The sequence below is a fragment of the Stegostoma tigrinum genome, chromosome 23 (genome assembly GCF_030684315.1).
Source record: "Stegostoma tigrinum isolate sSteTig4 chromosome 23, sSteTig4.hap1, whole genome shotgun sequence".
Lineage (NCBI taxonomy): Eukaryota > Metazoa > Chordata > Chondrichthyes > Orectolobiformes > Stegostomatidae > Stegostoma > Stegostoma tigrinum.
In genome coordinates this window covers 45,985,314-46,012,603 of record NC_081376.1, presented here as the reverse complement: position 1 = coordinate 46,012,603, position 27,290 = coordinate 45,985,314, and the positions used below count along the sequence as shown (strand labels likewise).

The 27,290-nt window shown below is 42.7% G+C and overlaps 1 protein-coding gene across 9 annotated transcripts in view; it reads left to right on the top strand.

The window, feature by feature from the left end:
• The window catches only part of LOC125462365 (tektin-3-like), a 70,207-nt gene that overhangs the window by 7,479 nt on the left and 35,438 nt on the right, over positions 1 to 27,290 (top strand). For all 9 annotated transcript variants that reach the window (XM_048552355.2, XM_048552347.2, XM_048552356.2 and 6 more), the window contains exons 3-6: positions 6,775 to 6,858; positions 11,129 to 11,199; positions 15,777 to 15,920; positions 23,425 to 23,647. In XM_048552355.2, coding sequence (XP_048408312.1) covers positions 6,775 to 6,858; positions 11,129 to 11,199; positions 15,777 to 15,920; positions 23,425 to 23,647 — 522 coding nt within the window. The remainder of the gene's footprint in view (positions 1 to 6,774; positions 6,859 to 11,128; positions 11,200 to 15,776; positions 15,921 to 23,424; positions 23,648 to 27,290) is intronic.

Here is a 27,290-nt window from a genome sequence, read left to right as displayed (position 1 = left end):
TCTTTACACTTGACCATCTTAGTCAATGGTGTTGCTACTGAGCCACACTTGGCAATGGACATTGAGGTCCCCACACAGCATGCATTCTACACCCCAAGTGATGTTTATCTTGGAGGATAACTGATTCAGGAGGAGGCTGTGAGGGCAGTACATGGGCATCAGCGTGCACTGCTTACATATGACCTGATGACATGAGACCTCATGGGGCCTGGAGTCAATATTGATAAAACCCAGGACATCTCTACTTCTTCTAGATATCATTGTGCCACCACCTCTACAGTAACTGTCCCGCAGGTGGGTGATAGTGATGTCTGGCACATAAGCATTCTCACGAAATCATACTTGAGAGACATGTCTAACTGTTGCTAGACTCATCTAGGGGAAAGCTCTCTCAAATTTGACATAAGCTCTTGGTGTTTGTAAGGAAGACTTGACAGCTCTGTGATTGCCATTGTTATTTCCAGTACCCAGGTCAATACTAGGTGGTCCAATTAATTTAATTCCTCTCTATAGACTTAGTAGGGGTTCAAGACCATAAGATGTAGGAGCAGAAATAAGCCATTCAGCCTATTAAATCTACTGCACCATTCAATGAGATTATGGATAGTCTGATAATTTACCACTCCACTTTCCTGTCTTTTCCCCATAACCCTTGATACTGATGACACATCTGAGTGGCTTCCCAAGTTAAGGGTCAACCACATTGTTCTGGAGTCACATGTTGGCCAGACCAAGCAAAGATGGCAGATGTCCTTCCCCGAAGGATATTATGAACCAGCTGAGAGTTGTAACCAGTGGTTACATCGTCACTATTAGGCTAGAGTTTTGTCCTCAATACATTAGCCTGTAGCTCTGGATTACAAGTCAAGTGACAGCAGCATTACATCCCTGCCTCCCCCATTTCACTTAAAAGGCAGGGCCATGAGTAACTGATACAAGATGACAAATTTTGCCAGAGAACCTCTTTACAATGTGAAATCAAATAGTCCGATAGCTGTCTGAAACTATAGTTAGCAGGTATAAATGATTTTAATGACGAGCGAGATGCTTGTTGTGTGCTGCACTTTGTTGCTTTACTGCTGGAAGCTGTTTTATAATGACAGTGCCTTTGATATAAATTGCCACACAAAATGTGCTTGGATCTGGGTCACGTTGTCTTATTGATTATGCAGAATGGCAGCAAAGGAAAAAGGGAAAAGAAAGCAAATTGTTTATTCCAGGTCAAATCCTGCACATCCCAAAGATTTGTGGGTGAAGAATTAGTCTGTCCCATCATATGGAGGCCCAGAGCAGAAACTCAGTACTCTGAGTAGGCTCCACTCTTGAATCCAGGGACAGAGAATGGCTTCAGAGATAATGGGAACTGCAGATGCTGGAGAATCCGAGATAACAAGGTGTGGAGCTGGATGAACACAGCAGGCCAAGCAGCATCTCAGGAGCACAAAAGCTGACGTTTCTGGTCTAGACCCTTCATCAGAGAGGGGGATGGGGAGAGGATTCTGAAATAAATAGGGAGAGAGGGGGAGGCGGACTGAAGATGGAGAGAAAAGAAGATAGGTGGAGAGGAGAGTATAGTTGGGGAGGTAGGGAGGGGATAGGTCAGTCCAGGGAAGATGGACAGGTCAAGGAGGTGGGATGAGGTGGTAGGTAGGAAATGGAGGTGCAGCTTGAGGTGGGAGGAAGGGATGGATGAGAGGAAGAACAGGTTAGGGAAGCAGAGACAGGTTGGACTGGTTTTGGGATGCAGTGGGTGGAGGGGACGAGCTGGGCTGGTTTTGTGATGCGGTGGGGGGAGGATGGGGAAGAACTGGGCTGGTTTCGGGATGCAGTGGGGGAAGGGGAGATTTTGAAGCTTGTGAAGTCCACATTGATGCCATTGGGCTGCAGGGTTCCCATGCGGAATATGAGTTGCTGTTCCTGCAACCTACCAGGTAACCAGCTAGAAACTGATGTCTATTTCAAGCCCACTGACTCCCACAGCTACCTAGAATACACCTCCTCCCACCCACCCTCCTGCAAACATTCCATCCCCTATTCCCAATTCCTCCGCCTACCTGCCACCTCATCCCACCTCCTTGACCTGTCCATCTTCCCTGGACTGACCTATCCCCTCCCTACCTCCTCACCTATACTCTCCTCTCTACCTATCTTGTTTTCTCTCCATCTTCGGTCTGCCTCCCCCTCTCTCCCTATTTATTCCAGTTCCCTCTCCCCATCCCCCTCTCTGATGAAGGGTCTAGGCCCGAAACGTCAGCTTTTGTGCTCCTGACATGCTGCTTGGCCTGCTGTGTTCATCCAGCTCCACACTTTGTTAACAGGGAATGGCTTATTTACATAATCCAGAGCATTGTGATTCGAAAACAGAAATTGCTGGAAAAGCTCAGCATATCTGGCAGCAGCTGTGGAGAGAAATCAGAGTTAATGTTTCAAACAATTCCGAAGAAGGATCACTGGGCCCCCAACATTAACTCTGATTTCTCTCCACAAATGCTGCCAGGCCTGCTGAACTTTTCCAGCAATTTCTGTTTGTGTTTCTGACTTACAGCATACACAGTTCTTATAGTTTTTATTTAGCATTGTGAATTAATCTATTGACTACAGTTGAATTGATTTTAGCTCATGTCGGTGTTTATTGAGTATAGAACTCCTTTGCTTGAAGCAACTTTGCAAAATTCTAAGGCTTTATTTTAAAATTCCTGGAATGTGTCCATTACCCTATATTCTCCAGCTCCTACTGAGAATGGTTTTCCTTATTTTAACTGCCTTTGGCTGCCGTCCTGTGTGTGAAAGTCTGCTCAGATTAGATTTGTTGTTATTTTAAAGTAAGGTACTTGATGTTGATCTCACCCACCTTCAGAGTGGTACTCTGGCTAGGCAGAATACATGCCTGTCACTGATTTTCATCGTATTGATGTTAGTAACAATCAGGCAGGTTCTATGAAGAGCATATGTTCAACCCCAATCAATTGCTGTGAACTTGAAAATCTCCCCTCTCTCTCATGACTTTCAATCTTTGGAACCTAATCATCACTGAATACCTTTTCTACAATAGCAGCCAGAACCTCTCAAAGGTCCTCCCAATTCTCCTTTGACATCACTGGACATTGACCACTTGGCCTGAGATTTGCTAGTCTTTAATTGAATTTTCCTTATTTCATGAGTTTCAAAATCCTCCAGGATATTTCATGTCCTCAAAATCATTGTTTTTTGTAATGGGTAATTTTTAGCCGCTTGAAAGGTACAGACATAATCTTTAGATTCTGTTTCCCGACACACACAAGCATGTGCACAAGCATCAGAATCTCTCAAACACATTTAAACAAAAGTTGATAAATACTTAACAAACACCTAAACGTGAAAACAAAGAAAAATTAGTGAAAGAGTCATATTGGTTTAGAAATAAAGAAGTATTAAACAAGGTAAAATTTTAAAATGTTTACAAACATCACCCTTACATTGCAATGGATATGCAGTCTGAAAAGAAAGGAAGGTGAGCATATGCTGTCATCATCGGATTGTTGGTGTCAGCAGACGTATGGTATTATTTTTGACTCGAATCAATCAGAATATTTGCTATCAATTTGATCGTTGTATTGAGTGTTACTGTGAAGACTTCCTCAATTTCCTGGGGCGGGCAATGACTGAACCATCATCAGTGTGTTTTGCGCCATGCCAGCAAGAAGGAAAGGTGAGCTGCTCAGGTATTGGTCCCCACATGGTTTACCTTGTGCAAATCAACGTAAGGTTCATGATGTCTTACGATCAGATATCTCCCTGTTCACATCAATGAGATCACATTGCACTCTTCTGAACTCCAGACAGCATAGGCGCATTTTACTGTATGAAGGGTAAACAGGTTTTCTTGTATTTAAAAACAAAATTGCTGTAGAAGCTCAGCAGGTCTGGCAGCATCTGTGAAGGAGAAAACAGAGTTAACGTTTCAGGTCTGGTGACCCTTCCTTAGGACCAGACCGGACCCAAAACGTTAACTCTGCTTTTTCCTTCACGGATGCTGCTAGACCTGCTGAGCTTCTCCAGCAACTTCTGTTTTTGTTTCTGATTTACAACATCAACAGTTCTTGCAGATTTTATTTAGGTTTTCTTGTGTACTGACTTAGACAAAGGTGTTGTATTGTACCTCACAGTCAGTATGTCAGTATAACTTTATATCATCACTGATTATGTCTGTACAACAGTGCGTGATCTGAGGATATAAAAATCTTGTACTTTGTCTTACCGAGGATCACCCGAAGCATGGTATTCCACTGGAATCTTGCTGCTCTAGTGTGACCAAAGAGTCTAATACCCTCCCTCTTCCTTTCCTGATTTTGTAGCCTTCATCTCTCTACCTTGCAGCTTCCATGTCTTTGTTACCTCCTTGCTGTCTTCATGCCTTTGCCCAACCTGACTGTGGCCTACTTGTATTCCTGCAATACACACACACACACACACACACACACACACACACACACACACACACACACAGACACACACACATGCACACACAGGCACACATACGCAGACGCACAAATACACACACACACAGACGCACAGACGCACACACGCACGTACACACGCACGTACACACACACATACACACACACACACACACACACACACACACACACACACAGGCACACATACACAGATGCACAAATACACACACACACACACAAACACACAGACGCACAAACACACACACACACAAACACACACACACACGCCCCATTGTAGCAGCCTCTTTCTTCCCCACCTTGGCATCCAATTGACGGACGCGCCCCTTGGCAGAAAGCCAGTTCTCTACACTTGCTATAGGCAATTCCTGGGCAACTTAGGGAATTTGGCCACTGCACTCCTGCATTTTAAGTGTTGACCACGAGCAAGTGAGGTGATCCTCTCAACACATTGCTCAGCTAAATTGGTTAAAAGTGATGCCCAACTTCCAAATTTGGACTATATGACACAAGTGGATGAATTCCTAGTCAACAAAGAACAAGGCATTCAGCTACAAGAGTGGGCCAGTACTTCAAAGGACAGACTCCCAATGTGCAGGTGTTAGTCATACAACTAAGAGCTGCAGGTGCTGAAGATCTGAAACCAAAACAGAAATTGCTGAGAAGATCTGGCAGAAGACAAATGGAGAGAAAGCAGAGTTAACATTTTGAGTCCAGTGACTCTTCTTCATTGCTTTCTCTCCATGGTTGCTGCAAGACGTGCTGAGTTTCTCCATTAATTTCTGTCTTGTTGCAGATGTTGTCATTTCGTGTGCTTCCACTATTCTGAGGTCTCTTTGGTGAGGTGTGTGTTTTTGGGACTGTGGGGGTGAATTCTGCATCTGCCTGGGAATATTTCTGTGTCTGCATAAGGGAGGATTAAGGATTTGGTGACTTGTGAAGACAAAGGCTGCAGCAGACCTAGGGACGCTGCAGTATCTCTAGGCCAATCAGGTGATGGGGAGGTGGAGCAAAGGATGCAGAAAGGGGAAAACCTGCACAATTACCACCTTGCCCTACAAAGGGAGAGGGAAGAACATTCATGATTGTTTGAATTGCTAGTAGCGTACGGAGTTGGTGTGAACTGGGTGTGAGGCTGGCATCGTTGGAATAAATGTGAAAGTGGGCGAATTATCTGTATGCTGTGGTGCAAGTCACAAGCACAGGGACTTGCTGATGAATGAGTGATTGGGGTGAGAGATATTGGGCAGCATGTGACGTTGCTGTTGGCATGAGTCAGGCCTCTCATGTAAAAACTGCAATTGATTCTTAGCTTGGTGCCATTTTATGACTCCGCTGCCAGGTCTTAGGATCCAGACACCAGGAATTGATGTCCCTAGTTACTGTTTTTACTGTCTTTTGACTGTATTCCTTGAGGACCTCCGGACCCCTCATGTAACCATAGCATTTCTACTTAGCCCACTTCCACACTATAGCTTCCACGACCACACCCAGAAGCCTTTCTGGTCTTCAAACATATTACTTGCAATTGCAGCAACAGAATTCAGCAGCTGCCTCCTGTAATGTAATATCACTTAGTGACAGAGATAGCAAAGTGTGGAGCTGGATGAACACAGCAAGCCAAGCAGCATCTTAGGAGCACAAAAGCTGATGTTTCAGGCCTAGACCTCCACACTCTAATTCTCTCGGATTTTCCAGCATCTGCAGTTCCCATTATCTCTCACTTAGCGACAGCGTGCCTTTAAGAATGGCTGCAGCACATGTTATCGACGCATGCTTTTCAACCCTTCCACTGAGATAGCCATTGGCATAGGAGCCGCTTTTTAAAATAATATTTTCAGGGATAAATGAGGGGACAGCACCAGATCTGCACGGTTCCCCATCTCTGATTTATAACCTGCCTGATCCCAGAAAATGATGCATGCCAATTTTTTTGCCTTGTGGAGTTGCCCAGGTCTTCATTTTCATAGATTTGCTGGAAAGAAAGAGGTTACATTTATAAATTATGTAATTCATAGAACATCCCAATATGGTCCACAACCAATAGAATATTTCCATGTGTTATCAGTTGAAGTTCAGGTACAGTTCTCCAATCTTGTAATTGTATCAACTTCCAAATGGACACTTACAAATAGGGTTAGCAATGAAAATACTGACATAGTTCTTATTGTTCCACAGCAATTCTGCTCAGGAAGCCCTCTTGAAATCTTTAACATAATTATACGGTTATTTTAAGGCAAGCACTTAAATAAAGTATTCTAAAAGCATAACATGGCTACAAAGATTTTACTCTTGTAATTGCTTTTTTTGCTGATTTCAGATGGTTCAAGAATGTTTATATCATCGTGAAAAAAGAATCGGTATTGATCTGGTCCACGATGAAGTTGAGACCCAGCTACTCGAGGTGAGTTACACACAGACATACTGATACTACTGTGGACATGAACAAACTCAAGTCTGGACAGGCTTAAGGATCTCATCAGTAGTTGCAGTAGTATCCAGGTTTTACCAGAAAGCCTCTATTGTCTGTTCAATACCAATAAACAAAACCAATCTCGTGCACAGTTTGTTACTGTAAAGCTTCGTTGACAGTTCAATGATTGACTTTAAACTCCCATATTTCATTGCAACTATTTGTATCACAATGTAGTCCTAAGAGTTGGTAAAACTGTAGTGCAGTCCATTTGCTGAATCAAATGAAACTATTTTGGGAAATGAATGCGCGTTCTAGCCTTTATGCAGTTTTATGTGTCAGACAGTTACATAATATGCGGGACATAATAATGAATGATGCGGAGTGATATGTACAGCAATGGAACACAATCAAGGGGTCTGGCAGATATCATAAATAAGGCAGGGATCAATGGAGCCCTCAGATTAATGCCTTTCACTGCTCATTAATTACCTGATTATTGCAGATTGTATTTCAATGATATAAACTGCCTGAACAGTCATAAACCCATTAGCTGGTATATGCATCTTGTAGCTCAACCCTATTCACTGACCAGCATGAATTTATCAGAAAATGATTTTCTTTTTGGCCTGCATTGCCCACAGATAGGCTGGCACCGGTGGGCTGGGCATTGGTAAAATTGAGAGTGAATCTTGTTGCACACTTGTGAGGTGAATAACTAGATCATCTCTTGACTTGTGACAAACAGACTCAGTCTAGACTAACTTTTCGGCTTTGGTTTTAGATCTGGTGATTAAAGTTGAACATTAGCTGTGGAAAGCCTTAAACTGAAGTAACCTGAATGCCATATTGTACACTAACATCTTAAGCCAGGCCACAGTTGCTTGACTAACATCCATGCAGTGATGAGTAATACCAACAGATTGACTGTTTAGTGACATGTTGGAAAACTGTTGTGGAAGTTCCCATGAGGTACACAGTGAAGATTTACCAAAGCTGTCTATCGCTCAGTTTTAGTTTCCAGTTGCCACCCATTGCACAATATTCAGAAGAAAGCACAACATATTGGATGGTCATACGTCAGGAGTGTGATGGCTTTTTTGTACCTAGTGTCCAATTTGCAACAGAATCGGTTTAGTTTTTGTCTACGGAATGCAGTTTCAAGATATTGAAATCTGTGTGAAATAGACATTGCTTCCAACAACATCGTGCTTTGATATAGCCCCTTAAAATGTCTCGCTGTATTTCACAGCAGAATCAAGTCAAATGTAGCATTTTTTAATTCAATTTCTTTTTAATCTCTCATGGGACATGGACTTTGCTGTCTGGACCAGCACTTGTTGTCCATCTCTACTTGCCCTTGAGATAGAGTTTGTGAGCTGTTTTCTCGAACCACTACACTCCATGTACAGTAGGTAGACCCACAATGCCCTTAGGCAGGGCATTCCCTGAATTTTTACCCAGCGGCAGTAGCAACGGCGAAGTATTTCCAAGTTAGGATGGTGAATGGCTTAGAGGGATACCTGCAAGTGGTGGCCCCTTGTCCTTCTGGATGGAATTGGTCGTGGGTTTGGAAGATGCTGTCTGAGGATCTTTGGTGAATTTCTGCAGTGCGCATTGTAGATACTGCACACTGCTGCTACTGAGCATTGATGGTAGAATGACTGAATGTTGTGGATATGATGTCAATCAAGTGGGCTTAAAGATCCATTGGGACAGGAGACTAGCGTTTGGGTGAAAGTCAGTGCTTTTTCTAGAGGCTTAAAGGAGAAGGAAAAGATAAAGAGATTGAGAGGTAGCGGAAGAAAATGCCAGGCTTTAGGACCAAAGCATCTGAAGGCAGAGTTGCCAACAATGGAATGATGCGAATGGGAAATAGACAAAAAAAGCTAGAATTGCAGGAGAGTGGAGATCTCAAAAGACCTTGAATAAGTTATGGTGACAGGGACAGGAAAGGCCAAGGGAAGATTTGAAAAGGATGAAAATTACAAGATTGATGTGAAGCTGGATTAGTGGGTGATGTAGATTGTTAATGGATGAACAAACCTTGGGGCAAGTTAAATTTGAATTGCAGACTTTTGGATGAAGTCAAGTTTACAATCCTATCTCAGTATTGGACTTTGAAATGCTTTGGATGAGAATTCCTGATCTTAGAAATTTCTGTACGCGGCTAAGTCCCAGAGAAGCATCAACCACACAGCATTAGAGTTGATTGCAAAGTACGGAGATTTTACTGCCAATTTTCATCAGCAGAACCCTGATGTTCAGAATATCAATTCCTGATGTCAAGCACAGATCCTTGGCACATATAGAAACTCAGATGCATGAAAAATCAGGAATGCTAACCAATGTCTCATTTGATGGGACAGTAGCTGCTGTTGTGCATTATTTTATAAAGAGGCAATATGTAAGAACGGTTGCAGTTTGCATCTTGGAGTCTAAGGGTTTAAATCTGACAGATGTTTGATGTCTATCACAGCAGCAGGAAGGCCAGAATGTTCGTGGAACAGAGTATTGATCTTGCCTTGGCTTGTTTTGCACTGCTGCCTGAGAATGCACCTTGTGAAGGGTCAAAACTTTGGCAGTGCTGCAGGTTACCACTGACCTCCCCAATTCCCCTCCAACCACAGTGTATTGGCCCTGCCACCCACTGCACCACCCCAAGATATTGTCCTGGGCCAGGGTTCATTTAATAAGCTCAGTGGATCCTGGTGAAATATGTGAGCCTGAGGCTGCTGCAATGGGGATATGGCTCCATCGCCAATGGCACACTATGGGAACTTTTATAGAGCCTTATGCACCTCATATGTTGGGGATTAAGACAGCTGTAAGACCGTTGGCAATAAGTGATGCCTTCAGCAGGACAAATGATTCCAATTCCACTTGAAGAAAGGGAAGCTTTTTCTTATTCTTCGATGGGATGTGAGTGGGAATCAGGTCACCTTTTGTTACCCATCCCTAATTGCCCTTGAACTAAGTGGCTTGCTGTGGGCATTTCAGAGGATACTTAAGAGTGAACCCCATTGCTGTGGGTCTGGAGTCACATGTGGGCCAGACCAGGTAAGGATGGCAGATTTCCTTCGTTAAAAGATATAAGTGCTACAGATTGTGTTTTTGTTTAAAGTGATGATTTCATGGCGACCACTGCTGAGACCAGCTTCATAATTCCAGAGTTATTCATTGAATTTTAAATTCCACCAGCTGTCTTTGGGGGATCTGAACCTACATTCCCAGGGCTTTCTATTGGCTTCTTGATTGAGTGACATTACCACAGCAACACCATCTTCCTCCCCACCATCCAACGTCCTGTCCCTCCATTGAGGAAGCACAAGGCTTTACATCACTTCTCCACAAACACTGTCCCCGACAGAAGCCTTAGGAAGCTGGAGGGATGGGTGGGAAATCAGGATATTCCATACTATTTGCACATACCACCTCTGCATGGTGGGAATCAGTAAATTTTGATTGTGGTGATGAAGTGGCAAAATCTCTAGCACTTGCTACGTGTATGGGATGTCCTTGTTTTCACCCTCAGAGAAGCATATTTTCTGTAAGGAGCCAGTAATCAGTTTTTATAAAATATTGATAAAATGCTTCTCTGTTCCTCAAAATCCAACATGCTTCGCTGGGCCTGGACTGTCTCATTGAACTGTTCTGGGGACTGATGATTCTGATTTTGTTAAGTGGCAAGCTTCCATCACACACCCAACTACTTATATGTGACACATGGGAGCCTCAGTCTTTTCAGTGCCCTTTCCATTGAATAATCATGGAATACCTACAATGTGGAAACCGGCCCTTCGCCCCACACCGACCCTCAGAGCATCTCACCCAGACCCATCCCCCTCTAACCCACCTAACCTGCACATCCCAGAATGCTATGGGCAGTTTAGCATGGCCAATCCACCTAGCCTGCTCATCTTTAGACTGTGGAGGAAACAGGAGCACTCAGGAAACCCCCGCAGATATGGGGAGAACGTGCAAACTCCAGATAGATAGTTGCCCGAAGGTAGAGTCAAACCCAGGCCCATGGCGATGTAATAATTTGGAGTCAGGAAATCTTAGCCCATTTCCATACTGAGCGGGCTTTCCCAGGATTGTCCAGTGGGCATGGGAATCCCTGAACTCAGCCCAAAATCTGTCTGCCTCACTATTACTCCAGTTATGTCAATTATGCACCATGATTTGGGTCCCAAGTATTTTGTTACTGTGCAATTTGACCTGAAGGTGCAACAAATTTTCTGTTTTACTCTTTTCAAAGGAAATGAGAATAATCAAATGTGTTCAAGAAAGATTGAAGAGAGGCTTAGAGAGAGCTACTGCGCAACTTTCGTAAGTAAAGCTTTATCTTTTAAACCTGCTGCTACGCTTTAGAAAATTTACCTTAAGGATGCTTTGAGGATACATTTTCTGATGCCTTGCATATTGTGGGAAATTGTGGACATTCTAGGAAAATTTCTGATTAAACATTTCACAATAACTGATTTGAAGAATAATTCTATTGATGGTCGGTTAGCTCAGCTAAGTAGATGACTGGTGTGTCCTGCAGAATAATACCAATCGTGTGGGTTCTGTCAATGTAGACACTTCATGGCTAATGCCCACTGACCTTAGCCCATGATGGTATGGCATTAACCATGACAAATAACCTGTGGGAGCCAAGAATACTGCATGAAGTGATATAATTTTATGAGATAAGGACAAAGGACTTGCAAGCAGGAGCAGGCCGTTGAATCAGCTCTACCATTCAGTAAGAGCATGTCTGCTCTGGTTGTGTTTCCAGTTCCACCTTTCTGTCTGTATCCCTAGAACCCTTCACTCCCTCGTCCATCAAAAATCTAACAAACTCAACCTTGAATCAATTTCATGACCCAGTCTCTACAACCTACTGGGATGGAGAATTTCACACCCTAATGACTCTCTGAGAGGGAGAGAGAGAGAGAGAGAGGGAGGGAGGACTCGTAAATGATCTTACTGAGTCTTAGCCTTCCCCATACAAAGATACACCCTCCAGCGTCCAGTTCCCTTGCATGTTTTAATAAGACCACCTCCCTTTCTTCTAAACTCTAGTAGATACAGGTCTAACATGTTCAACCTTTCCTCAGAAGACAAGCCCTTTGTCATAGGAATGAGTTGAATGAGCATTCTCTGAACTGCTTCTAAAGTTTTTTTTAGTACAGAGATGAAGAGCATCCGTGGTACTTCAGATGTGATCTCATCAATGCTTCACCAATTAGCTGGCCTATATCCCTTTGCAGATTCTCTACCTTCTCTTGATAACTTACTTTCCCACTAGCATGGTGTCATTGGCAAATTTAACTACCATAAATTTGGATTCCCTCAATAATGTCATTTATATAGACTGTGAATAGTTCAGACTAAAGCACTGATCATGTGGTATCCAACATGTTTCAGTGAGCTAACCTTGTCAAGTCCCATTTATCTCTATTCTGAACTTGCTGTTGGTTAAAAAAAATCCCTTACCCTTGCTAATATATGATCTGTATACCATGTACCCTCGAGGGTTGATTGGATCTGTCTCTATTTGTCTAATATGAGCAAGGTTCATTTACAGTATCAAGCCTCAATTATGCAATGGCAGATTCTGTTCAATTTCTGATCTCAGCCATATCTTTAGATGGAGTGACCAGTTGTTTTTTTCCACTGTATTCATTGGGCCTTGGTTATCACTTGTATCTTCTAACAGTTGGCCTATGCTTGACAATAGCAGACATTCACGTGCTTTTCATGTATTTTGAACCTAACCCCACTGGCCCCTCCCCAGTAACCTTCAATTTCATAAGATCTGGAGAGATTCCTGATCAGGATGTGATGGAAATAAATTGGAGCCTCCACTATTGTTATTCATAGCTCCAAGCTACAATATGCATGTAAAATCAATTTGAACAATATACAGCAACAGACTCACAGGTAAAATAATTAATGTGCCATTACTATATTGCAAGAAATTAGATCTACATTTGTCTGCTTAGGAACTGTATTGGAGAACACGAGAATTAATACATGTTGAACTTCCTAATTCGGAGTCTGGAGCCCAGTGCCCACATTGTTCTGGTTTTTCAAAGCACCTGCAGGGCTTACAGTTTCCAGATAGAAAATTGAGAGAAATTCATCAAAGAAAAACCAAAGTACATTAGACGTATCAAGCTGTGAGATTGGTGCAAGAAGAAAGGCAAGGAGAATGGCCACCCATCCACTGCAAATGCCTTTCCCTGTGTTATAATCTCATGGCTGATTAACCCATTGAGTGTGACTATCAGAAGTGCAAGTGCCTTTGTATATAAGTCAATACCTCCGGGAAAGTAGGAGAGAGGGATAGAGTAGAGAAAGGAATGGTTTAAAAACTCCTGTGCTGGCCCCTGCCATATGACCTTAGGTAGCCCAGCAAATCCTCTGGTCTGGGAAAGGCCTGGACCTGAGGCAGCCCATATAGTGAAATACAATCTGTCCTGTTGATGATTGATTGAATGCTGCTTGGAATATGAGAGGTCCACAATTGGAGACATTCAACTGTTGTACTGAGAGGGACATGAGACCAAAGAGAAAAATTGCAGGAAGTCATTTCAATACAATATCCTGGAGGTTACTTCTTGCATCCTTATATAGAGGGGATCAAGGAAAATCCTCCAAAACTATTTCTTCAGGTCACTTGGGATCCTGTTTACTGGCTTTAGAAATGTAAATTCCTAGATGCCGTTATTTAGCTTTCATGCCAACAATACTCCAACCCATGTGGTAGTGTAAACAACACCAGTTCCTGTTTGGCATTCAGCATACATGTGTGCTAATTAATTCCATTGGAACTGGGAGTGAATGAATGAGCACATGAATCAATTTAATTGACTGAAAAATGCTGCAAATTTCACATTGTATTTGATGACTGTTAGGAATTTGGAGTGATTATTTAGTTGACATGATTGGCCAAATTTTCTTTTCAGTGAGGGCTGGTAGGTGTGGGGAGGGTTTTATATCTAAGATTTACTTAAGCTTGGCACTGGGTGCTGTCTGTAAGCACTGGAGTTGGCAGGATTAATCAGCAATGTTAATGATTTCGATCATCTACCAGCACACTTGTTGATCAGTGGTACAGAAATATAGAGAATATCAGCAAGGAAATTGCCTCACATGGTCCATGAGAAATGTCATGCCTGGTATTACTTCATCATCCTACTCGCATTAATGTGGACAAGATAGTCTTACTTTTAAACCATACAGAAGCTTCCTGGACACATCTATGATGCTGCCTACAGACAAAAACAATGTATCTATCTAGACTTCTCAATCTGGGGGTACATGAGATCTCTTATGCAACCTGAGGCATTCCTTTGGGCTAGCTTGCAAAGAACCACTGTACTCCAAACAAAGAAAAAGCCAAAAGATAGAAGCAGAGAGGAAACAGGGCAATAATTAAAGCACCTTCTCAGTCCGCTTCCCCCTCTCTCCCTATTTATTCCAGAACCCTCACCCCATCCCCCTCTCTGATGAAGAGTCCAGGCCCGAAACGTCAGCTTTCGTGCTCCTGAGATGCTGCTTGGCCTGCTGTGTTCATCCAGCTCCACACTTTGTTATCTTGGATTCTCCAGCATCTGCGGTTCTCATTATCACTGATATAATTAAAGCACCTTCATTTTACCGTACATAACTCTGTCTTTCCCAACAGAGCCCTAGGTAAAATCTGACTTTGGGTTTTGAATCTTTATTCGACTTTCACGAAACATTTTGTTAGTGCTGGTACAAGGTCATGATAAGTGATCATTGGGACAAGTAAGATGCAGAATGCAATGAGAATTCAATCTTGTGGACATAGCACCTAATGGGATTCACCATAAGACATAGGAGCAGAAGGTGACCATTCAGCCCATCAAGTCTGCTCTGTCATTTAATGAGATCACGGCTGATCTGATAATCCTCAACTCCACTTTCCAGCCTTTCCCCATAGCCCTTGATTCCCTTACTGACTAAAAATCTGTTTATCTTAGCTTTAAAATAACCATAGATGATACAACCACAGTCTAAAGATGTGTAGGTTGGGTGGATTTGCCAAGGGAAATGCAGAGTTACAGGGATAGGGTAGAAAGTGGGCTTGGGTAGGATGTTCTTTGGAGGGTCAGTGAGGTCTCAATGGGCCAAATGGCCTGCTTCCACACTGTAGGGTTCTATGCTTCTGTGATTCCAAAAGAAAAAGGAGTATAAGTAGGCCATTTAGCCCATTGAGTCTGCTTCACCATTTGCCATGTGAGTGTTCAGTTTTGCCCTGTGATGGAGCAATGCACCCAGTAAAACATAAATGTCTCGTTCATTATTGACTGGAAATCTTTTATTTCTTTGCTCTTTCATTTCGATGAGCAAGGAGGTTGCACTGTACTGTGAATGAACAAACTTTTATGAGCATGGTGGAACATATGGTTTTTGCAACTGTTGGCAGCTAGCTTGATAAACAACAGTCAGCATTAATCAAATCCACACTTTTCCCTCCAGTCTGCAATAATGAGGCCTCGAACAGTATTTTCCTTATGTTCTTGAGTGTTTCGTTTTGAGGGGGTGGGTGCATTAGTTTTGTATTTTTCAATGCTGTAGCTTCTTCCATTAGACAGAGACTTTAGCAGCCTTTATCTTGTGCGTTTTACAAAACTTAATGCAGAAAGGAAACATTTAAGTGATTTTGTGTGGCTATTTCTCACCATCTCTTCCCACTCTTGATTAAATGAGCAGAAGCAATGTGTGAAATTTGGCCTCCAGTTAATCAAAAATCATAGCAAATCTGTCAGCCAGCTTCTAAGCACGGAGTCCATTCATAGTACATTTGCTTACAGGGAAGGGTTGAGTCTTGTACAGTCCTCTGTCATGTAAGGCTACTAAATATGAACACCCTTTTCTTATTACAACAGAAACAACAGAGCAGCTCAGCATGAACTGGAGCGGGATCTGTGTGACAAATGTGCAGCTTACTGGATTGATGATAAAGTGCACCAGTTGAAGAACACATCAGACGGTATCAACTATTACTGTGGAATTGAACAAGTGAATGCTACGTAAGTGCCAACTTTAATCCAACATGGTTCTCATCTTGGTAAAGATTTAAATCTCAGATTCAAACTTTCAAAATTAATGACAAGGTCATTAAAAATGTACACCATTGGGACTAGTTGTAACTCATTGTGCAGGGATAGCTGGGAGGAGAATTGCAACTAAAACATTAAACCAGAAGGAAAGCAATTCTGAATGCTGCGATGAGGTAGAACACCATATCTAAGAAACTGCCTTTGGTGGGATCGGTAGTAATGGAGTCAATCATGATTTCATAGAGCAGTATAAGCCAAGTAATAGCGAGTCTAGTTTCTATGTTTCTTTTGTTCATTCATGGGATGAGGGCATTGCTGGCTAGACCAGCATTTATTACCCATCCTTGATTGCCCAGAGGGAAGTTAGGAGTGAACCACATTGCTGTGGGTCAGGAGTAACATGTAGGCCAGAGTGGGTAAGGACAGCAGTTTCCTTCCCCAAAGGACATGAGTAAACATGATGGGATTTTCTGACAATTGACAATGGATTCATGGTCATCGCTAGATTCTTCATTCCACATATTTACTGAATTCAAATTTCATTATCTACCATTGTGGGACTTCAACCCGGGTCCCCAGAACATGACTTGAGTTGCTGGATTAACAGTCCACCCCAGCGATAATACCACTAGGCCATTGTCTTCCCCGTCTCCCTTCACTTTTGTTCCCAATGACTTTGAGCAAATGACTATCTGAAGTCCAACCAAGATATAAGTCGGGTTAATTGTGAAAGAGATTACTGACTTGCTCAACGAAACATTTGGGCAGAGTCAAGATCCGACCCCGACCTCCCCCAGTGCTGGGAATAACACATTTTTCTGTAGTAATCTCTTACTGAGACATTGGCATGTTGTATGATTTTGATGGAGTAGAATTAGTAGAGCTTCACCCACCACCTGACTTATACTGCACCAGGTCTATGAGCACTTGATAATGGCAGTGAAGATTTTTTTTGATAATGGCAAAACTAGAATGCATACTCTGTGCCACCGTACCAGAGACTGTGCCAGGTCTTCCATGTGTGTCGCTATCCCATCACGTGAAAAGCATGTCTACTTTAGATTTTTAGATACTTCTGATTTCTGAAGATGGGTCTAGGCCCAAAACGTCAGCCTTCTTGCTTCTCTGATGCTGCTTGGTGTTCATCCAGCTCTACACCTTGTTATCTCTCTACTTTAGATGTGTTGACTGCAAACAATGTGATGTGGCAGGAGTCTCTGTTATTCTGAAATGTTCTTGAGTAGAATTCTTCACTTCTTTGGAAAGAGCCTTCCCATTCCTTTGTGGTCTGCTAGCCATCTTCCAGATGGTAAAACTAGCAAAGCAGAGGCTGTGCGGCCATATTTCCCCTGACATTCCCAGAATTATGATGGCAAATCAAGACCTTGCCAACCAAACGATCTGTGGTACTTTTCTTCATTCACATACATCATTTTGCAATGAACTCCTCTTCCTCACCCACATCCCACCCAAGCTCATTCACAACCTCCAGAGGGATATCAATGCTCATCTCTGCAATCTAAGGGGATAAACATCTTGGTGAGGAATCTAAATTGCTGTGGCTGTGTCGTAGACAATCATGGGGATGTAGGACAAAATTCTGATGCTGGCTGCCAGTGAGCGAGAGTTTCTGTCCAGAGAACGTGGATGAATGTTAAAAACCTTCACAACACAGGACCATGAGGGAAAGTGTATGTAAGCAATTCAGAATTGAACCAAAGATAAAGAATGACACGGAGCTACAAATATGAAAACAAGGAAGATTTATATTTGCTCATGCCCCTATACGAAGCCCACCAGTGAACTTTCAGTCTAAGAATTCTGAGCAAAGCGATTATTCACAGGCAAAGTGTGAGCCTTAACTAAAATTTGAAGATTTGGTGTCAGAACACATTTAATTACTTAATCCATTACCTGTCCTCCTGAATTATGCCTTTCAATATTGGAATATTTCCATTATAAATAGGAAATTGCCTTGCACTTCAGTAACGAGATCCTTCACCCGATAAATTGTTCTCCAAACATATACGCTGAGATTAGAATATTCCAGAAAACATGACTGTATCAACTAATCACTTTAAAAAAAAACGACACCTGTGTAATGCTTTTGAGTGGTTAATGGCTTCAAGTTTTATTTACTTGTGTGTTGACTCACCTGGGATTGGTTAATATGCCCCAGCTTTGTGCATATGAAAGTTGACCCATTTCTAACACATCCTCTGGAGTGTTCTCTGCTCTTTTTTGAAATTTCCTTTGCAGATTGTTAACATCCTGTCAATGTAAGAACAAATCATGACCATCTGGATGTACTGAAATCGCAAGCACACCCACTCCCTTGAAAGGTCACTTTGAAATGCCTGACCTCAACATGAAAGAAGTCAGACACTTAACAAGTGTGAAATACCTATGCTCTTGTCATGAATACACGACAAGATGTGTACAAAATAATGTTCGGGGAGTAATTTTCTCTTAGAATAGTTACAACACAGGAGTTCATTCAGTTCATCATCTTGGTGTCAAAATTCTTAAAGAGTGACTTAACCATTCCCAACTCTCTGCCTTTTTTCTCCCAACAGATAATCATCTAAGATAATAAAATGTGAGGCTGGATGAACACAGCAGGCCAAGCAGCATCTCCGGAGCACAAAAGCTGACGTTTCGGGCCTAGACCCTTCATCAGAGAGGGGGATGGGGTGAGGGTTCTGGAATAAATAGGGAGAGAGGGGGAGGCGGACCGAAGATGGAGAGAAAAAGAAGATAGGTGGAGAGGAGAGTATAGGTGGGGAGGTAGGGAGGGGATAGGTCAGTCCAGGGAAGACGGACAGGTCAAGGAGGTGGGATGAGGTTAGTAGATAGGAGATGAAGGTGCGGCTTGGGGTGGGAGGAAGGGATGGGTGAGAGGAAGAACAGGTTAGGGAGGCAGAGACAGGTTGGACTGGTTGTGTGGTGCAGTGGGGGGAGGGGACAAACTGGGCTGGTTTTGGGATGCGGTGGAGGAAGGGGAGATTTTGAAGCTGGTGAAGTCCACATTGATACCATTGGGCTGCAGGGTTCCCAAGCGGAATATGAGTTGCTGTTCCTGCAACCTTCGGGTGGCATCATTGTGGCACTGCAGGATGCCCATGATGGACATGTCATCTAAAGAATGGGAGGGGGAGTGGAAATGGTTTGCGACTGGGAGGTGCAGTTGTTTATTGCGAACCGAGCGGAGGTGTTCTGCAAAGCGGTCCCCAAGCCTCTGCTTGGTTTCCCCAATGTAGAGGAAGCCACACCGGGTACAGTGGATGCAGTATACCACATTGGCAGATGTGCAGGTGAACCTCTGCTTAATATGGAAAGTCATCTTGGGGCCTGAGATAGGGGTGAGGGAGGAGGTGTGGGGGCAAGTGTAACATTTCCTGCGGTTGCAGGGGAAGGTGCCGGGTGTGGTGGGTTTGGAGGGCAGTGTGGAGCGAACAAGGGAGTCACGGAGAGAGTGGTCTCTCTGGAAAGCAGACAGGGGTGGGGCTGGAAAAATGTCTTGGGTGGTGGGGTCGGATTGTAGATGGCGGAAGTGTTGGAGGATGATGCGTTCCAACCCCCCCACACCCGGCACCATTCTTTAGATGACATGTCCATCATGGGCCTCCTGCAGTGCCACAGTGATGCCACCCGAAGGTTGCAGGAACAGCAACTCATATTCCGCTTGGGAACCCTGCAGCCCAATGGTATCAATGTGGACTTCACCAGCTTCAAAATCTCCACTTCCCCCAACGCATCCCAAAACCAGCCCAGTTCGTCCCCTCCCCCCACTGCACCACACAACCAGCCCAGCTCTACCCCTCCACCCACTGCATCCCAAAACCAGTCCAACCTGTCTCTGCCTCCCTAAACTGTTCTTCCTCTCACCCATCCCTTCCTCCCACCCCAAGCCGCACCTCCATCTCCTACCTACTAACCTCATCCCACCTCCTTGACCTGTCCGTCTTCCCTGGACTGACCTATCCCCTCCCTACCTCCCCACCTATACTCTCCTCTCCACCTATCTTCTTTTCTCTCCATCTTCGGTCCGCCTCCCCCTCTCTCCCTATTTATTCCAGAACCCTCACCCCATCCCCCTCTCTGATGAAGGGTCTAGGCCCGAAACGTCAGCTTTTGTGTTCCTGAGATGCTGCTGGGCCTGCTGTGTTCATCCAGCCTCACATTTTATTATCTTGGATTCTCCAGCATCTGCAGTTCCCATTATCACAGATAATCATCTAATCCATTTTTGAAAGCCACAATTAAATCTGCCTTCACATTCTCAGGCAGTCCATTCCAGATCCTGATTTCACACAGTATAAAAATGCCTTTCATGTCAACTCTGGCTCTTCCACCATTTGCTTGAAAGTGGTGTGAATCCACCAACGGGAATGGGTTATGTCAATCTGATCTTTTCAGAGCACGGACAATTTTAAGTGTCTCTATCCAATTTCCTTTTCATCTTTTCTACAGAGAAGAGCCTCAGCTTTTCCCATCAATTATCACAACTGACGTACCTGATCCTTCAGATCATTCTTGAAAATGTGGCTGCACCTCACTAATGCCTTCGCATCCTGCCTAAAGGATGGTATCCAGTGTTTAACATAATACTCCAGTTAATGTCAAACCAGTGTTTTACAAAGGCCCATTGGAACTTCCTAGATTTTATGCTCTATTTTTCTACTGATTAACTCCAGGGTCCCAGGTGCTTTCTTAACATCTTTCCTAACTAATCCTCTCACCTCCACTGCTTTATGTACATTTATCTCCAGGTCCATCTGCTCCTGCACCTTCTATGGAATGGCAGCCATTTTTCTTTCATCCTTTCAAATAAATCACTTTACACTTACCTACATTAAGCATCAGCTGTCATGTACTCAACTATTCCACCAACCTATTTATGATCTTTCTAGTCTATTAATATCCTCTTCTCACTATATAATACTTTGTAGGTTTATGTCTTCCTCAGACATTGAAATTGTGCCCAAGATACCCAAGTCATGGTCATTCATATGGCTTGAGAAAAAAGTGATTCAAATACAAATACGTGTGGAATCCCAGTATACACTTTGCTCCAGTCTGAAAATAACTGTTCACCACTACTCTGATTCCAGTCTGTCAACTTCATATCTACACTGCTATTTGCGTTTTTAGTTCATGAGGATTAACTTTTCTGACAATCCCGGTTTACGCCATTAGATCAAAGCCTTTTGGAAGTCCATCTTCACATGCTCACCCACATTACCCTCATAAAATCTGAAACTTCATCAAAAATCTCAAGCAAATTAGTTAAATGTAAGCTGGTGTAATTTGCTGGCCTTCCTAAATTATTCCACATATGTCCAAGTGACTGTTGAATTGTGTTCCAAATTATTGTTTCTAGGCTATTTCACATCATTGAAGTTAAACTGATTGATCTATTGCTGCTGAGTGTATTTTTCACCCTTTTTGAACAAGGAGCTGTATTGAATTGCGGGACAATTTGGCGGGGGGGGTCGGGAATGCGGGGTGAGATGAGAGGGATGAGTGATAATGGGAACGGCAGATGCTGGAGAATCCAAGATAACAAAGTGTGAAGCTGTATGAACACAGCAGGCCAAGCAGCATCTCAGGAGCACAAAAGCTGACGTTTCGGGCCTAGACCCTTCATCAGAGAGCTGATGAAGCTCTGATGAAGGGTCTAGGCCTGAAACGTCAGCTTTTGTGCTCCTGAGATGCTGCTTGGCCTGCTGTGTTCATCCAGCTTCACACTTTGTTATCTGAGATGAGAGGGACATGTGTTCAATTCCTTCAGGGAAGGAGTGAAGGACAACAGTTAAAATTAGCCAATTGAAAATGAATAAACCAAGTTGTTACATCTTTTCAAATTCTGTGTAGACTCTATCATGTTTTTAAAGCAGTAGTAAAATCCATCCATTGTTGTTTAAATAGTTCCACATGGATGACTATTGTACAACCTGCTGGTTCCTGTATGAGTGGAGATGGCAGTGGGTTTCCAAAAGGAGTACAAATGCATGTTTTTGCAGGAATTTGCCTCGGGGATAATGCATAAGCCCTCTGAGAGAGGGAAAGAGGGGGAGTAAATTGAGCCATACTGTCCATCTGTGTGAGGAGTCGCAGCTGGATAAGTCTTTCCATCGATAATGACTTTGTTACTCCGTTAAAAAAGCACTAGGTCATTTATTGAAGGAAGGAGCCATTGACAAACATACATGGCTTTATTTATAGAATGCACTAATTGTATAAGTCTATAGCAGTGCAAATGGATACAATGACTGCTTCTCTGTCACCAGCTCATCTTTCATTGCTAACAGTCAGTGTGACTATTTAATCATATGGGCATGGGCTTCATTAGTTTTGCCAAACTATGGTTTTGTTGAATGACTTCTGTTAGCAGAATATTCCATCATGCAGTTAATATAAACTAATTGTAGCTGTCTTCGTACGTTGCTTGTTTACTGATGGTCAAATGAGCTAGGCGTTGGTATTGGCCACGGAATATCTGTGGCCTTTGACTTCCCAGATGAAAGAACCAGCAAGCATGTGGTGTCATGTTTTTGAAGAAGAAAACCGCAGAGGGAATGCAATAACTTTGTACATATTTCCTGTGCTGAACATCGTTTTCCAATCAAGAGCAGCTGGCCCTCTCTCCAGATACTTGGCAGTGAGAGCTCGCATCGCTATGTTGGTGAACTCACTAGTCACTCCCCTCTCCTGCTGACAGAGTAGCAGAGTGTATAAACCACAAAAGAAAACACTCTCAATAGTGTTGTGCTTTCAGTCTTTCCTGCTATATCGGAGAAAGTGCCAACAGTGCAAGAGAAAATCATTCGGTTGCCTTTCTCCATCCTTGCATCTCTAATCTGTAAATGAGATCTGGAGATGATCAGGATAAAAAAAAAGTACAGTCCACCTCCTATTCTTATACTTTGGCTTGGTGCATCAACAAAACCTAAGTGATGAAATCAAAAATGTCTTTCCATGACATCTTACACTGGAAGACGTTAAGAGGGTAATTGGACAAACATGCCTGCCTCAATCCTTTTGAATATTCTGTACTGTTGACTGTGGGTGTGTGGAGAGGGACATTTTGTGAACATACATTTTCTTACCACAAAGCAAACAATATTACTGTCTCCCACAGTGCCTGCTGACTCAAATGTTCCTAAGCAGGAACAGTTTTTAAGTGGCCCACTTTATTCAGGGCGTTCTGATTGTTTGTAAAATACCAATTCCACTCTGTCATTTTCACTGAAATGCACGCTAAAAAAATGACAAAACTTAATGTGGACTTTGACTTTATGAGAATGATTTGGACTTTATGAGAATGAATGTAACAGGCCATAATTCTGCCCTGATATTATCTAATTTAGTGATGCCTGTTTTTCAACAAAGCTTTAAATGATCAAATCTATATGACAGGACCGTTTACGTATATTGACCTGGGCGAATATGTTGAATTTTATTTTGTTAGTATCTCCACTCCTGATTCCTGGTTAAAGTATACAGAAGACAACATATTGCGTTCACAGTGTGAGCGGGCTGCTTCAGCAAGACTGCGAGATGAGCTCGAGAAACTCCTCGCTGCTACTTCAGAGGAATTGTGGAAACAGTTTAATAATGTCAACCTTGCATTTACACATCGCATCTTTGAAATTGGAGATGCTAAGAAAAAGTTACAGACACACCTGTCAAAGGTAAGGGATTATACCTATGTATGTTTAGTGTTTGAGATGCAGACAGGGCCTTCTTTGTGAATTGTCATAGAACTTATAGCAATAATGCTGCTATGATGGTGTTACAGAATTCCAGGATTTTGACTAAGAGACTCCTAAAGAATGGATATATAGGCCCAAGCTAAGATATAACTTGAATGGGAAAGTTAATAGTGTTTTCAATACAGTGCTGCTTTTGTCCTTCTTGGTTGTAGAGACCATTGATGGTAGATGTTGTAATTACCATGCACAGACAGTGGGAGAAAGGGAGAGGGAAGTCATGTTTTCTGGCAGATATGCCAACCAACAAAATTCCTTGTTTGAGGTAGTCCTGAGTATCTATAGTGTTGTTGAGGTGACACCCATTCTGTCCAATGATGAGTTTTCTACTACACTGCATGCTTGAGTGCTTGGATTTTTAAAATCAGTCTTATCTGAACCCAGTTTGTATGCTAATCTCTTTTTCACTTGGGGAGACACGAATCTCAACTGTAGTGAGAAATGGCACACTGGATTGGACCATTTTCACCTCTCCCTTCTGGGACTTTGAGAATCATTTCTAGATAGGGAATTGTTTGAGCAAATTGTTGAAATGCAATGATACCCACAACACCAATAATTACAGGCATTTTCATATACAAGGCATTTGCCATGATGGTGTACATATAAAATTTCTACTGGGCTACTCACTGTACTGGTATGGTCATCCAAACACTCTTAAAACAGACATCCTTATGTATTGGTAAATATGCTACATAATCCCTGCTTGGTACCATTGTTATCAAATGGATTTGTTCTGAGTACATTAACTAGCATTGGCTAGCTACATTCAGATAAATGACATCTGCCCAGAGGTCCTTGCAAGGAATTGCTGAAGGCTGCTATTGAAGTGAATTTTTTAAAAAGTGCCGAATGTGGACAAGAGAGAAGGAGGTGTGCTCTTCCTGGCTCCAATTTCAAAGAATAAACATAGGCTGCTGAACATCACTGCCCTTCTCCGGCCCAATCACTCCATCTACCTTCTCCCAGACACCCACTGCACCTCCGTTCCCTGCCTGATTACTTCCTCCTTTCAAAGGCCTTGCCTTTGGAAAGGAAACATCACCTATGCTATAAAACAAGCTCTGGATTCACAGTGAGCCTCTTTGCTGAAAGTTGTGAAGCCAAATTTCATCCTGTTTGTATTTACAAAATCCCTTATATCCAAGAGGCTACACTGTATTTCACTTCAAATCACTACTTTTTGGTATATTTCCTGTAATTGGGCAGGACCCACCTTACTGGTACGTGCTTGTGACATTCACTGGTTAACCAATTTTCCAAATGATTTGCCTAAGCTACTAAATTTAACAACGCCCTTTATTTGAATGCTGTCTGGTGATTGTGAGCGAGCTTGTTGCTCCTGTTTCTTTGACAGCGAGGATGCATTTTTATCTCATTCGGCAATACAGCTCGACCTAAAAGCAACTTGGATTTGTAAAAAAAATGACAAATTCATTGCAGAGACAGATTCTTCTGCCTCACCCCCTTCATTTCAGCAAACCCGATTCCCAAATAGAAACAGTTTAAATTTATTTTTTTGGCTAGGCTGATTTCTGCTGGGAATTTGAACTTTGTATGCATTTGTTTTTGGCGTATGTAAACTTGCTGTAATCAACTGTATCTGACAATTCAAATTATGTGATGACTGTAGGAAAAAGTGAAAGTCTGGCATATATATGGATCTTGTCACAACTACCCAACTTCACAAAAACCTCTACTGCCAATGAAGTACTTATGAAGTGTAGTCGATGTAATGTCAGGGAATGCACAAACAATTTGCGTGCAGTAAACTCTCACGGACTGGAACATGTTAGTGTCCTGGGTGTGATATTGATTAAAGGATAAACATTGCATGTTAATGGTGAAAGCTGTTTTTCTATGAAATAATGCCATGGTAACTTTTTTATGTCCATTCAGGAAAGCAGGTGGTGTCAGTCTTTAACAAAGATGTTTCAGGAGCCCCTCAGTACTACATTGGAGTGTCAGCAGTGATTCTTGTGCTCGGTGTGATAGTAATGTGTGATTATTCATGATAATCTGCAGTTCTCATGCTGTGACTGGTGTGAGCTCCTATGTCTTAAATGAGGGACTTGGGAGACAATGCTGAAGAATTGGATTAACTCCGATCACATTTCCTGAGTTTTACTACAGTGAGAGACACTTGCATAACAAAAGACAGAAAGATTTTACTGAAGAAACTCATCAGGTCTCGTAGCATCTGTGGGGACAGGAAAAAAGCTAATGTTTGGGGTCTTGTGTAATTCTCCTTCTAGCTCTGAAGAAGACTGACATTGGACGTGAAATGTTGACTCTGTTCCTCTGCACACAGACCTGCTGAATTTCTCTAGTTCTGCAGTTGCCCTTCTCCATCGGTTGCAGCACTGTAGTCAAAAAGCAATGGTTCTGAAGGTGAATAGGTGGCATAGGTGTTACCTCCTTGAACATGTTCTTACACCTGTGGCTGTTAAACCACAAGACCAGACAATTCACTGGTCCTTAGTCAGACCTCATCTTACAAGCTTCTCTAAATCACTGCTACACTTTTCAGAGTGCCCAGTGTAGACTAGCATCTTACCAATGATGAATGCAGGACCATCACATACAGGAAAGGCTTCAAACATCTCCAAAGACTGTAAAATGCTCCATGCATCAGCATTTTGTTTGTGTTCCGAAAAGAAAATATGCTTTTTTCTCTCAAACCTCTTTTTATTTTTGTTGATTGTAAATACAGTCAATGAATGATCACTGCACACATCTACTGGAACTGGCTGTCAGTTAAGTCCTGTATTGGTTTGTAGTGCTGCACTATTATGCAGAAGGTAATGTTCCTTCTGCTCAATGCCCTCATCTTTCTCATCTGAAGATTGCTCTAAATCTCTTAGCCTCCATCACAGCTCCACTTTTCCTGTGATAACACAGTGTGGAGCTGGAGGACCACAGCCGGCCAGGCAGCATCAGAGGAGCAGAAAAGTTGATGGTTCACGTCAGCTACCTTCTTTAGAAATGGGGAGGGGGAAGGCAGGTCTATTTATTTCTGAACTCCCTTCCCTCTCCCTGTTTCTGAAGAAGGTTCCCAACCCGAAATGCCAACTTTTCTGCTCCTCTGATGCTGCCTGGACGGCTGTGCTCCTCCAGCTCCACACTGTGTTATCACAGGAAAAGTGGAGCTGTGATGAAGGCTAAGAGATTTAGAGCAATCTTCAGATGAGAAAGGTGGGGACATTGAGCAGAAGGAACACTACCTTCTGCATAATAGTGCAGCACTACAAGCCAATACAAGACTTAACTGACAGCCAGTTCCAGTAGATGTGTGCAGTGATCATTCATTGACTGTATTTACAATCAACAAAAACAAAAAGAGATTTAAGAGGAAAAAGCATATCTCTTTTCAGAGCTGTGCTCCTCCACAGCGTTATCTCTGACTCCAGCATCTGCAGTTCTTGCTATCTCCTCTTTTCCTATTCCAGTTTTGCAGAGCACAGCATACTAGATTATGCAGCTCAATGCCCAGATTATACTGCAATGCCCCACCTACCTGGTCCAAACCGCAGAACCTCATCTTCAGCTATTGTCTGCTCTGTCA